We start from the raw sequence: 14,818 nt of genomic DNA on the forward strand, positions 1-14,818 counted from the left end.
TCATCTCTGTGGGAAAGGTAATTTGTAATGGGTTTAAGGTCAGGGAGGAGAGGCCATTTGCCTGCACTGGACGCTTTGGAAATCAGCATGCCTTCTATTGAGGGACTAGAACAGTGGTTTATGTTAATTAATGCATCTCTGATGCTGGGAACTCTGTTACCCAGGAATGTAGATGTTCTCATGAGTCAAGTAATCTAGCTAATAAGCACCTGCAATGTATACAGTTTAAATAAATTGTTGATGTTGAAGCGAGTCTAAGTTCTGTGCATGTTGTAGACGTTGAGATGAAAAGCCCATGGTGAGTCACTCAGCAGCCAGCACCGATGGACCCAACGACTCCGTTTGGGCACCACAGATTCAGGAACTGAACCTCTTCTTTCCAGGAATAGAGACCCATTCATTCGTTCATTCATTCATCTGCACATCCAGAGTAGACTCTTGGGTGACAATTCCTGTCAGTTATGGGAGTGGGAGACCGTGAGATTTGGGGCTGCTCCAGTTCATCTTATCATCATCTTTGTGAAGAGTCATATAATGCCTTTTCTGTGTCTACCGTATTCATTAGGACATAACATCCTAATGGAAAAACCATGTATATTTGACAACATAGCCTCTCTTTTTACAGTTTTCATTTTGGAAAACAGTCACACTGTGGTCTGAAACCCTGGGTGGGAAATTTAAAAAGACTAGATTCTCGTACCAATTACTGTTTAGTATATCCCTTTGGCAAACAAAATCTCTGAACTGTTGTGTTCTCTCATTTGATAAATAGGTGTACCATTGTTATAACATATGCTATAAACTGTATGGATATGAAGGTATGGAAAACAGTAAAGTATCTTAAGGAGGAAGGTTTATATAACAAACATAGGTAATGACTTATGAGTTTTCAGTTTTAACATTCTGTATTATGCTTAGATTGCTATTCTGTTTTTTTTTTTTCTCTTTTCCCCAGTATTTAAGGCAATAAGGCAAATATACAGTACATATATTAGCAGTTAAGGATGTAGCAAGAGGAAAAGTAAGGTACTAGTCTTAACTTACACAAAAGTGTTTGTAGAACTGGTATAATAAGCCACTTTGCCTCGCCGATTGGCAATTAAAATAAATGTTACTAAGATGTGTTAGAATTTACCAATATGCAAAACTGAAATTATAATTATGTCACAAAAATAGTGATGAAAATAACACTTCCAGCACATTTTAAAAATTGATTTTATTTTCCTTTTCAAGATTTAAAGTGTTAAGCTCTTCACTCTGACCAGATGATTAGAAAGATACAGATCTACTGATTATTTTTATACTAGAATAATCTTTCATTATTAATCTATTTAAGTCTTCTCTCAAATCAATTCATCAGTGCTGCCAATTAAAAATAGAAAATGTATGTGCTCAATTTCAAGAATTAAAAATAATGCCTTGGGAGTAGCATTTCTTTCCTGTGGTAAGAGGATTGTTGGATTTTCCAATTAAAGAAGTCTCCGTACTGGAAATGAGTAGTCAATTATGAAAATTATTTTTGAATAGTCAATTTGCATATCCCTAATTGTATTCATTTCTTTTGAAAGACTGAACTTGGAATTTGTGATGTTTTGATTGATTACTCCTGCATTTGTGTTATTAATACTATTGCTAACAAGATTCCCCTATGAATGGGCCTTTGAGTGCCTTTCCTGAATAAATGTTTGAATCATAAGTAGGTTTGTTTTATTTAATGAATGAAAAATATCTAAAGATTTCCTAGCAGGTTTCAGATTTACGCACACTCTCCTTTGTTGGGTTGACAGTCGCATCCCCGCACTGCCTACTACACACACACTTGGACTTTTCCACATCACCTGATGAGCAGCATGCGAAGTCGCTCTATGGTGGTGCTGTCTGCCGGCCAAAAACACAGTTTCATCAGGACTGTCCTTGCTGTTCGTACAGCAATGTTTGTGCAATGAGTATTTTATTATATCTTGCCCTTTATGAAAAGTGACTTGGAAATGGACAATTAAATGTTTTTATATTAAGGACAAGAAACAGTTCTTATACGAAACAAAATTGAGATGAAGATGGGAATAATTTGGTTAAAAGTGCTCATGTGTAGTTTCATTGGACTTGACGTTCATTGGACTTAAAGCAGTCAACATAGCATCATGAATGAAGAGAACAAAATTAAAGGGATGTATAAAAAGGGGCTATCTGTGCGTACAAAGTGAACACATTGTATGGAAATATGCACATATATTTGTTGTGGTTGTGTGTAAAAGGACAGCTGTAATTGTGGATTTTATAATATCTTAGCTCTCTGAGACTGGAATGGCCTCTTTTACCCTGTAGATCTGTTGTTCAGCTTTTACATATTCAACTTTTATTTCTGGAAACCTCTTAAAAAAATACTGAAGTCCTTTTCGGCATATTGGAAAAGGTGACGTGGGAAGGGGTAGCCATTTCCTTCCTTCAGGAGAGTTAGACAAAATAGGTTCTTTATTTCAAGAATAGATAAACCATTAAGGAAATCCTGCCACAGTCCTTACAGACATAATATTGCATTGAGAGTTGTGGTACAGTAACATCCAAGTTACAAGTTTTCAGAGGCCATTTTCCTTAAAATCAAAGAAAGATCACAATCAGCTAGATACAGTGTTGTGTGATATGCATGCCATTCAAAGTAATTAGTGTTGTTGGATTTGTTTATAGCTGATTGCTGTGTTTGATGAACAAGAACCACTCCACAAGATTGAGAGCCCCAGTGGAAACCCTGCAGGTCGGCAGAGCCCAGATGCCTTTGAGACGGAAGTGGCTGCCCAGTTGGCTGCATTTAAACCAATTGGTGGGGAAATTGAAGTAACCCCTTCTTCTCTGAAATTAGGTATGTGTATTTTCACTGGTATGTTCTTCACCTGGTTGAAATGCATCGTCTTGCTGATTATGAGTTGCTTCTACTATATGACTTATCCTCTTAGTGTCTTTCTTTAAAAATCTGGTTTGTCTTTTCTTTAAATTATTTTTACATAGCTCTTTGTAGCTGTGGATGCTCAGACAAGGGGATATGGTTTTTTCTTGAATGGTGGGTGGATCTGAATTGCTTGCTCCTGCAGGATCCTATGGGACAGGCTGGCCTGTAAGTGATGGGGTTCATCTGTAGCCTATGAGTGTCACTTGAAAAATGTCTCTGAAAAGGGTCATCTGGCAAAAGCTAACGGTTATCAAGGACTTCAGACTAGGAATAGAGGTCACTTTCTGTGTCAGCCACCTTCTTTTTCTCCTCAAACTGTGTACCTCAGACTTTGGGGAAAACATCTTGAATTTAGTCTCTTAATTCTATCCTACTGATTTATTCCAGCAAGAACCATCTACCCAGTAATTTTGTTCAGAATTCTTCATTTTTGTTTTGAAGGCATTGGGAGAAAAATAAACATTCTTCTAAAGTTTCAGTGAATTTACATCTCCAAGAGCAATGTCAGTTTTCGGTGATGCCTCTTAGAGATAAATTTAGGTCAGTTTAACAGCATGAAGCTTTTGAAAAAGCCACTAACATTTTGGTACTTAAAAACAAATTTTCATTCCTGTTGAATGTTTGCATATGTTTTGAGACTGCTCTGAGCACCTCTTATATAGGTTAATTCTCCAGGTAGAAGAACAGAGGCTTTTACTACTCTGCAAGGGGAATCTTCCCCTTGCAAAGCAAAGTATATGCTTAAAATCATAGAAGTCCTGCGGAGTACTGGTTTTTCCCATCTGAAACAAAATGTTTACTGGAAAGTGTATTTTACATACCACAGTACTGAATATCCGTATTTGGTACTAATTTTCTGGAAAGCATCTGTGGTGCCCCTTTTATAATAAACCAAGTGGAATTTATGACCTCTAATCTTCATGATGCTCCTCTATCCTTTGGAAACCCAGCTAGTGACGTGGTGTGCTGGAATGGGGACAACCCAGGGCTCTGTGGCAGCTTCGCTCCATCCACAGCAGAGGTCTGTGGCTTCAGCATCCTCACCGCCCTGTCATTCATTTGCATAATGGTTGCCTTTTTATCCATTATGCAAATGGTATGGGAAGGAAATTAGGCAATAAGGGAAGACGAAAGGAGAAAATTGCTCTTGCTTGTTTTAATATTCTATTTATAAGCAAGCACTGTGTGGTCTTCAAACGGCTGAACCTTAGAGTACCCTGCGCTGGGGAATTTGTTTCTGTCTTCTCTTAGGAGCTTTCTCAGGGGAAAAAAAAAAAAGTTTTTCTTAAGCTTTCTCAGCTTCTTTTGTTGAACTGTCTGAGCAATATAATGTTGAAATCAGGAAGAACAGTAAGCTGAGGTTCTTTTTCTTTGAATTTTCTACTTCTTTAGTACTAATTTTTGGTGAGAGAGAGGGAGAATCTTTATTAAGTGGGAACTATATGCCAGGCACTGAGCTCAGAACGGTGCCCCAAGTGTTCTAAATCCTTTGCTTATGACAGCTCATTTTTTTTAAGGATTTTTTTTAAAGATTTTTTTTTTATTTCAGACAGAGAAAGAGCGCGGGTGCATGAGTGGGGGGAGGGGCAGAGGGAGAAGCAGACTCCCCGCGGAGCAGGGAGCCCCATGCGGGACTCCGTCCCAGGACCCTGGGATCATGACCTGAGCCGGAGGCAGACACTGAACTGGCTGAGCCACCCAGACTTCCCATGACAACTCATCTAAGCCTCACAATACTTAGCTGGGTTCTGTTACTCCCCTCATTTAAGAGGTGAGGACACAGGCACATAGTATTGAAGTAATTTATCCCAAATCACATAGCAAGTAGATGGCAAAGCCCGGATTTGAACCTTTCTGGCTCCAGTGTCAGGAACCACTTTCCTGTGCTCCCTCTCATATGCTAGTAGTAAAAGAACACATTGATACGCTTTTTCTGGGGTGTACTTTGTGAATAGGTATCTAAACCCTGAAAGTGCTTACCTCCCCGGCTTCAGATCCGTTCCACGTAGTAGTGTGGATGAGACGATGAGATTAGCTAACCTTCCTCACTGGGTGGTCAGTGTTGCCTTCCAGCCACGGACTCTGAAGCCCCGGCCTCACCTGCCCTTCTTCCCCTCTCCTGCCGGCCAGCCTCACTTCCTTCCGCCTGCATGCACCCCACCCTTACAGCAGGACAGAGCTTGCTCATCACTCAGTCACGGAGGCCTCAAGCTGACCTCTTTCTTCCCAGGGCCTGCTGTCTCCAATCCCAGCTTCTGCCGGAGCTGCCTTTCTAAATCACAAATCTGATTATATAACTCCCTGCGTAACAACCTCCAGTGGCTTCGTAGTGCGCGGAGAGCCATGTCCAAACTCATTAGCAGACCGATGCAGATGGTTCCTTGGAATGAGCAGGAGGAATCTGGGCAGGGATGAATGATGAAAAAAAATCAGCCCTTATCCTCCCTCATGGGTCCAGCAGATTGAGCACTTTTCGTTCCTGGAACTTTGAAAGCAAAGACGGGAAAACATTTATCAAGTTTCGCAGAGAAACTAGAGAAGGGCACAACCCAGCCTGCTTCGGTGTCTGCCTGCTCCGTTTTCCTTTCCTTTTGTTGCCCTCGGGTCAGGGTGTGGTCGCAGATGGTGCAGGTGTCGCCTCAGGATGGAGGGAGATGCCTGGCCGCAGAGGCAATGCTCATGGCTGCTGGGGGGAATGTGACCTGGTCGTGCTGTCAAGCCTACCCTGAGATGCTGCTTGATGAAGGGGGCTGGGTGGCTAGAGGAGGAGTAGCATTTGTGTCCCAGTGATTCACCAGAGCGGGGTGCGTATAAAATGCCAAGCACCAGAGCCCCAGCTCTTCAGCTCAGCTCCCCACTCAGCTCCCAGAGGCCATTGGAACTGGTCCTACTTCTCCTGGGGCTCATTTGCATAAGCGGGTGCAGCAGACACAGGGCTTATTCTCACGGATTGTCAAATTCTTAAGCCCCATTCAAGAAGATGGGGAATTTAATCATTACCAACTCACATGCTTGTATCTCTTATCAAGATACCATTTAACAAATAATAGGAATCAACACATTTTTATGATTAGGTCATATTAATCGCCAAAAATTTGTATTGTATTGATATCTGAAATAAAAATATGCCCAATATTCAGTATAATTTTTATATCATTGTCCAACACAAGATGGTAATTAACGATACTCTGTTAAAAGCCAACAACATTCCCTATATGCATACAGAGATCGGCCCCTCCTTTTCTTTTTCTTCCAAGATGAAATGCTTATGCCCAGAATATGCCAGAAGTTCATATTTACAGGTTCTTCACAACCTACCTACTTCCTCTCTGCCCACCTTTATTACTGGCCACTCTTCCACAGTTCCATTAACCTGCAGGCACCATGAACCACTTGCCGTTCCCCAGATTTGCTGTCTTTCAGGCCTCAGTGCTTGTAGAGGTAACTATCCTCTTCACATTGGTCCTCCCTTTGCTTCTTTTCTACTTGGTGAATTTGTATGCATCTTTTAAATTCAAGCCCAAATATGACTGTGTTTGTAAAGCCTTGTGCACATCTTCAAGATGGTACAATAGGTATACAATAAATAAATTTCTTAATACTTCATTCAGCAATGATGAGTTACAAAGATGAATTGGAGAAATCTTCTACTTACCTAAAAGATTTCAGTCATATACCCTATAAGCTAATGGGGTATATATTTTTATTTATAGGAGGAGTTTCAAATCAATTGGGCATCTACAAAATTCCAACCTCATTCATCTAAATTATTTCTTGCCATTTATTTTCCCAATGGATTTTCTTTTTCTTTTTTTTTTTTTTAAAGATTTTATTTATTTATTTGAGAGAGAGAGAATGAGAGAGCATATGGGGGGGGGGTCAGAGGGAGAGAAGCAGGCTCCCCGCTGAGCAGGGAGCCTGATGAGGGACTCGATCCCTGGACTCCAGGATCATGACCTGAGCCGAAGGCAGTCGCTTAACCAACTGAGCCACCCAGGCGCCCGGATTTTCTTTTTCTTTTCTTTTTTCTTTTTTTTAAAGATTGTGTTTGTTTATTTGAGAGAGAGCGCGCGTGCACGAGCTGAGGGAGGGGCAGAAGGAAAGGGAGAAGCAGACTCCCCGCTCTGCAGGGAGCCTGATGAGGGGCTGGATCCCAGGATCCTGAGAACATGACCCGAGCCAAAGTCAGATGCTTAACTGACTGAGCCACCCAGGCGCCCCCACCCCGCACCCCAGTGGATTTTCTAATGTAATGCTAAATGTCTAAGTCCTGATGCAGAATGATTTGCTAGTTTGGGCCAACACTTTAAGATTCTGTTTCTGAAATTGGCCACGCTTCCTACTGTATAGCCTAGAGATTGCTAACCTAAAAATCTATTTAAAAGAAGAGACTTGCTGTAGAACAAATGCCAGGTAGAATAGCAAAGACTCATATTCACAGAGTCCACTTGAACTTTAAAGTCGCCCAGTTCAGGGATTTTTCCAAGTCTTCTTTGGAGGCCTGTGGTACTTCTGAACATGGTTTGGGATTTCAACAACTATGTGATTGTAGTTAATTAACAAATGATGTTTACTGAGCATTTAAGTTTTAGATGCTCTTCTAATTTATTCATGTTCACTCTTTGTACAGGTAAGATGGATTATGCTAGTGGGGAAGAAAGGAATACAGAAGGCTGTTGAGTAGGCAACAGAGAATCCTAATGCCTTTTAGAAGTACTATAGTGAAGAAACCCACTTCCCCTCAAGAATTCATAGTGCCCCTGACAACACCTTTTGTAAAGTGCTGGTTCTGGAAATAGAATAGAATTTCATAATTAGCAGTTCTCTAGACAATTGACAATATTTTACAAATAAGCAAATGTGTGCTCTGATGTCAAATAACTGGTTGGGTAAAGAACTAGAGTTGGACCCTGTGTCTTCTGGCTTCTAGTACAGCACTCTTTCAACTACATGACATTTTTGGGATTAATTGAAGATTTCAATTACCATGTCTTTTAATACTATATGTGATAAAATACCACCTCATATCATTTTGGAATCAAGATAGAATGTAAATTAATAAATAGATACTATGAATAGCTGTAAGTCAGAAGCTAATAAGGGAATAAAGACCAGAAAATTAGATGGCGAAAATTTCCTTTAAATCTTTCTGTAAATAAAAAAAAAAAAAAAGAAGAAGAATTTACTTCGTCTCCTCATCCCTTGTAGGTCTGCACACACCTGCACACATGCATGTATGTGTGTTTGGGGGAAAACTGCACCAAAACCAATATGCTAATGGGATACAGAGGTGATTTTTTTTCTGTATTGCAGATACCGTTGTACTCTTTTTGACATTTCAAGGATCTGCACGTAGCGCCTTCTGTACATCAGACAAATTAGGACAATTAGCTTGCCATTTAGAAGAGTAAGGGTCTTTTAGCCTTCTCGTCAGTGGTTCCTGTGCTGCCTTTAGATCTGTGGTACCTGGCCTTCTACTGTTGCGCAAAAGATGTCATGAGGTCATGGCCCCAAGCTTGGCCCATCCTTGTCCCTCGGGAACCAGTGGTGTGGAGCTGGTCCCAGACCTACAGTATTTGATCTAGCTGTGTGCCCAGGTAAATCATTTAATCTGTATCAGGACCACATCTTTCCAAACAAAATAAATCAGGACACATTTGTCATTTCCAGAGAAGTGAATATTTGAGTTGAGACCATCTGGGTCATTTCGTTATGTGTCATTACCATGTCTCCTTGCCCCACAGTTTTCTCATCTATAAAATACCCCTTGCTTGCCCTAATGGGCTATGATTGTTTTAGGAGAATTTCATTCGTACCACGCTGAATTCGAATCTGACTCCATGCGCCTGCCAATTTCTGTCCCATGGCCCCAGGTAATTAGTAGTTTTATTTTGGATCTTTTGATAATTTTTTTCAGTACTTCTTGACAGAAACTTGCTATTTTGGGTTCAAGCTTACATGAGAAAATATTTTCTTTAGTTATAATTATTTTAGGGATGTAATTTAAACAGTGTATCAGGAAAAAACGCATTTGGGACTTGGTTGTTGCCAGTCTTGTGATCTATATTACCCAGATATAAAGCAATCTGATTAAAGTTTGGAGTTGAAATAGCATTAGCTTTATTCTCCTCTTGTGTGTTAAACTTTGAAGATGAGCTCTCTTTCTATTTGAAAGTGATTCTTGTTTCTGAGACTTGAAAGCTGAAAGGTGCCTCAGATGCTTTATTGTTTCCTTGTGTGTTTCTGCTTCAAAACTGAAATGGACGTTATGATTGTGTGTTTGTTATAATACAATTATTTTCAAAACACTGAGTTCCCTTGTCTTTATTTTCAGTAGTTCTCAGGAAAAAAAATTACATAGCCATAGATTAGTGTTGGAAATTGTGACCATTTTCTATCTGATTTTGACTAATTTACTGCATAAGGGAAACATATGGGAACATTTGTCTGAATTTTTAAGGAAACCAAATCCCTTTATGGCACTGATCTTCAGGAAAAAATAAAGAAGGGGGAAGTTTATTCCTTTAATTAGGCTGCAGTGTGTAAGTAGCTGCTGTGCCCATAATGTGAGTTTAAGTATTGGCATCTGACCCTAGACAAACACAGTCACACCACACACATAGCAGAACTAAAGCTCAGGGCTGGGCTGGGCTTCTGCCGGAGCCTTTGAATTCAGACTACAAAGCGCACAAGCATGTTGCGGGTTCCTCTTTGCTGGAAGCTCTCCGTTGTGGGCTGTGAAACCAGAGTTGAAATTACCAGGCAACTGAGGTCATTTGCTTGGATGAATCCATAAGTCATAATTTGGTCATTGAGTTTCATCTTATTTGTTTCCTGTTGGGGCTGATTATTCAAAAGTTAACAGCTATAGAATAGCTTTTCTTTCTTTACTTTTTTCTTCCCTTCGAGGCTGGTATTTTCTTCCCATGCAGGCTTAGATGAATGATGTTGTAATTAGCTATGGTAACCTTGCCAGGCCGTCATCAATCAGTCACAGCCATAGAGTCAACAAAGTGTGTGCATGCTTTCTGGAACGACAGTGACTAAATCAGGATGAAGGCGGTCACGGCGTTTCTAACCCATTTCTGGCATCATTCTTCTTTTCCTGATGTTTTGGTTTTTATTTTAGTTTGTTTTCACAGTAGGTGAAAGTTGCTGGGGGTGGAGGGAATCAGATTATATATTGAATATTTTAAAAATGTTTTGATACTCCAGAAAGGGCCCGAGGTACTTGGTTGAATGAAAAAATAAAATCAATACCTAAAGACAAGCAACTCCTGAACAAATGTTAAAAGGTAATTACCACACAGGAGTCATTTTTGTTTGTGTTAGTGAAGTACAGATGTGAGTAGTAGTTCAAATAAGAACTTTCCAGCATACTTGGCATTACCTTTTATAAGTAACTGCAGAGGAATGGTGTATACAGGCATACTTCATAGACAGGCAGTCAGTTTATAACATTTTATAAAAATGAGTGAGATTTGCTTGCAAATACTCTGTATTCTTATAAATGTCTTTTAAGTGAGATATTATTTATTAAGTTATAGAATGTTAAACAAGAAAAAACATTACCATCAGCCTAACAGAACTACTATTTTCATTTTTCTGTTTTCTGTCGAGTTTGTCTTTGTATTTTGTCTTAATTACTACCTGCTTCAGTTCTCCTTTGTCCCTTCAATTTTGTGTGCTATATCCAATGGCTAAATTTAGTACTTAAATTGGTACTAAGGTGGTTGTACTCTATGGAAAAAAATATTAAAGGGGATTTGCATTTAGCCATTCATCCAAAAATGTAAGATAGTATATAAAAAACAAACTTTCACTCTTGTTCTTTTCCAGCTATAAATTTCTAAGTTGATTATATGACCTCAGAAAAAGCAAAAAACAAAAAAACGCCGAGTTCACCGTCTCCCCTTTGGCCTCTTGCCGATGCTGGACCCACACTGAGACAGAGTCTGCAGATCCTCTCATAAACAAACGGAATGAAAGGTCACCTTCCTACCGCTCGCTTGATATTAGACCCCTGGGTTTTCAGGCCTCTTTTGCACACTGCTTTTAATAGTAAGTCCAGTGAGGCCATGTTTGCAAAGGCCTACTCCCTGAGTGGTGAAAATATTTTCAGTCATACTGTCATATTCAACTTTTTATAATTCCTTGGGCCACTGATAAAATCATTTGCAGTTTGTTCTTTTAATAAAAGAAGAGGAAGACCACCCCCCAACCCTCCAACACACACACACACACACACACACACCCATAGTCTCTTCTTACTCCTTTCCCAGCCACCATTACAACCCCCATCTTCCTTTTTTATAACCCCTCTTCTCTAGGACAGCCAAATAGCACCAGACAGAATGGTCCTCCATTCTCTGGATAGAGGTTCTGCTTTTGAGAGCCTTCTAGGGTTTCACATGCCTTTTTCAAAATGCTTTCAAATTAATTATCTGTATTAAACATTCTTAACAATAGGACTCAGATTTTTAAATATATAAGTCTTTGTGACCATAGATTACATTTCTCATAAATTTCTAATCACATCTAACCAAATTATTTATAATAATCATGCTGATTTGCAGTGTGAAATTCAGGAATCTTGCTAACAATTCAGTATGTGGTAAAGTCTCATTTATACTAACAACTTAAATATAAGGTTTAGCCTTTAGAATGTGTGTGTGTGTGTGTGTGTGTGTTTATGCCCATGCCCACACACAAGATCCCCCCCTTCTATCCATCTGGGGGACTAATTTAATTATTTACAGAAGATCCATCTTAAGGACAAGTCACTCTGAGTTGGACACGCTTTTATGACTGGCTCAGGATTTTCTCATTTGCTTTATCTGATAAAGCTATATGATAAATTATGCCCCAGTATACACATATTTGGTTAGTTCCTTGGGCTATACCTATTTGGAAATTTTGCTAAGATCTTTGGCTAAATCAAAGTAAGAAAGACTGAAACAGCTTGATCTCGTCATTCTCACGTCCCAAGGTGATAGGGACCGCTTAGCAATTGCCATAAGAAAGGTGATAAGGATTGCTTAGCAATTGCCATAAGAAAGCTATCTCTCTTGTGTTTACCCTTTTTAAAATGTTTATCAGATACCACCACCACAGACTGTCAATTTATCATTGAAACAATGTATCTATCGTATGGTACACAGAAAATGGTGCCCATTCTGTTTATTCATGGACTTAATGGGAAAATCTTGATAGCTATCAGAAAATACAGGTAACCCTCTAAAAATACCAGAAAAAATCTTGATTACTGTTCTATGTAAATATGAGACTCTATTAAACTCTTCAAATTCTTTTACAGATGGAAGAAATTTGGGACTTTTTTTTTTCCTTTGTGTAAAATTAAAGGAAATTATGTGGTACATCTTGCTTATTTTCTTTTTGTTTATTTGGAAGGCTTGGCTAGGATTACTTAATGCATGTGTGTGGAATATGGCATGATCAAGGAAAATAAGTTAAAAGGCTTCTTGCCTACCCACAACCTATTTAAAATCATAGCTCTTGTAGTTGGTGTTTTAAGATAATATTAGTTAAAAGAAGCCATTACCTCAATGTCCATGTTTCTTGAAACTATTGATAAGAATGGCATTTCCATATCTTTTTGCACTATTTGTTTCTGAAAAATGACATGGATAGCAGCAAGCTGAACGGCTTGGTGTCATCTGGTTCTGCAGAATTGTGATGATCAATTAAACTCTCCTTATGTTTTTAAAACAAATAGACTTTCTGCCCCAGAGACCTGAAAGCATGAGGCAAACTTTGTATTTTAGTCACAGTTCAGGAATAATGTCCTTTGACCTCATGACTTTAGTTGGGTGTTACAATTAACTGCTCTCATGGCAGAGAACTCAGCCTTTGCACAGCTAACATCTGCTCTTTTCCGATGATTGGGCTTAAGAATGTAGTTATGGAAATCAGTCTATCTGATGTCATTGCTACAGAAGATGGTGGTGTGCCTGTCACTGACTTCAGGTAATCAATAATTATTTATTGCTGGCTCAATAGAGAAGAAGTATTATGCTAGGCTACCAGAGGAATATAAAATAGCATGAGCCATGAACTCATTCCCAAGCAGCTTGCAGTCTAGTTGACTTAAAATAAATTACTGGGTGAATCTCTTAACTTGGTTAGGTTTCCATTTTTATAATTTACAACTCTTGTTATAATAACACAGAGCTTACAATTACAGAATCTTATAGTTGAAAAAGGTCTTACCACATAAGTAGATTTAGATGTGCACAAAAAGCTTCACTGTGTGCCATTAGTCATGTGCAGTGTCTCCCCAAAGCTTGGTTAATTGCCTTTTATTTGGGTCTTTGTTTGACAGAGAGGTTTTGGAAATAATAAAACTTCAAGTTTGTGGTCTATATATGATTCTGCAATTTTCATTTTCTATTTTGGGCACTGTTAGTTTTATTTCCTATTAGGTGACCAGAAATAACTAGGATGCCAGGTCTTTCCATTACCACTAACTGTGTCCTATGCTGCCCAAGGAAGGTCTCCAAGGACCTAGTAGGTTGATGGATGAATATTTATCCATCCATCCATCTATCCATCCTTCTTCCCAATGACACCGCAATCAAATCTAATCTTTTAATTCTAGATAGTGAAGTTGGAGACCAGACTTCTATGCTGGTGAGTTCAGTAAATGCACTGTTCAGAAGAATTAATTGTGCCCTAGACAGGAGGTAGATGTCAATGACCCACTCCTTGCTGCTTTTTCACTGAGTGCCATATAAATTACTGACTGGACACCTAAGGGTGATCCTTTTCTTCTCCAAATCGATAGGCTATATCTCAGCCTGATTTATTTACGTGATACAGAAAGTTAAAGTTCTATTTTCAGTCCCTCTATTCTTACTCAAACCACCATTCTCCATTTGAGTGTCCAAACTGTCTAAATATGATTGTCCTATATGTGAATTCATCTACATTGCAGACTGTATTGAGAAGGAGCATCTTGACTGTCTTGGCAGATTTCCTTAGAGAAGTTTAGAGAATGAATTTTGTGTGTTTTCTCCTTTTCAGACCAATTATCACCTTCTTCAAAAACTTACTCAAAAATTAGTTTTCTTTAAAAGAAATTCCTTGACTGCCTTATTGCCCTATTTTTAAAAATAATGTTTAGCGTTTGTTTGGTAGTTGTCATAAATTTGATATGATAATGTTCGGTCTTTATAAGGTGAAAAGTTATGTGAGGTTAGGCAAAATTCTTGTCTATAACTCATGTCTTCTTAAAAATTGGTTCTCAGTACGCAAAATGTAACCTGAATATATTTCACTTTGTTTTTTCTCCAGTATATTAATGAACAAGTATGCAACACATTAATTCCAAAAGGGATGAGGAAGGATACAGATGATATAATATGTAAATATATTTACCAAAGTATAGTATAGAAATTAAGAGCACAAGCATAGGTCAGATATGACTCTCCCCTTTACAAACTAGGTGATCTTTGGAAAATTATTTAACCTCAGTATGTCTCAGTTTCTTCTATAAAATCTCTCTTTCTCTCTCTCCCTCTGTGTGTGTGTGTATGTGTGTGTATAAACCATTATATATACATATATATACACCTCTGTATACATATATACACATATATATACGTATATACGGTGTGTGTGTATAGATAATGGGTAATATCAGTAATGACAGAATAGAGTTGTTGTGAGCATCAAAAGCGTTTATATATATATAAATGAATATATATATGTATGTGTATATATATATATATCTCACTTGGAATAGTGCCCACCATGTAATAAGTGGTAAGTCACTATTATTTTTATCATTAACTTTATTATTGATCATTTGGTAGAAAATTATAAAATCTCCTTGTGTTTATCTAAATATGTTGG

At 38.6% G+C, this 14,818-nt stretch overlaps 1 protein-coding gene across 3 annotated transcripts in view; it reads left to right on the top strand.

The window, feature by feature from the left end:
- Window positions 1-14,818, top strand: part of PARD3B (par-3 family cell polarity regulator beta) — a 1,000,807-nt gene that overhangs the window by 402,977 nt on the left and 583,012 nt on the right. For all 3 annotated transcript variants that reach the window (XM_064586958.1, XM_064586957.1, XM_064586959.1), the window contains one exon: window positions 2,686-2,857. In XM_064586958.1, coding sequence (XP_064443028.1) covers window positions 2,686-2,857 — 172 coding nt within the window. The remainder of the gene's footprint in view (window positions 1-2,685; window positions 2,858-14,818) is intronic.

Source organism: Mirounga angustirostris, unplaced genomic scaffold, assembly GCF_029215605.1.
Source record: "Mirounga angustirostris isolate CCGP_5_RB_7025 unplaced genomic scaffold, mMirAng1.0.hap1 SCAF_3, whole genome shotgun sequence".
Taxonomy (NCBI): domain Eukaryota; kingdom Metazoa; phylum Chordata; class Mammalia; order Carnivora; family Phocidae; genus Mirounga; species Mirounga angustirostris.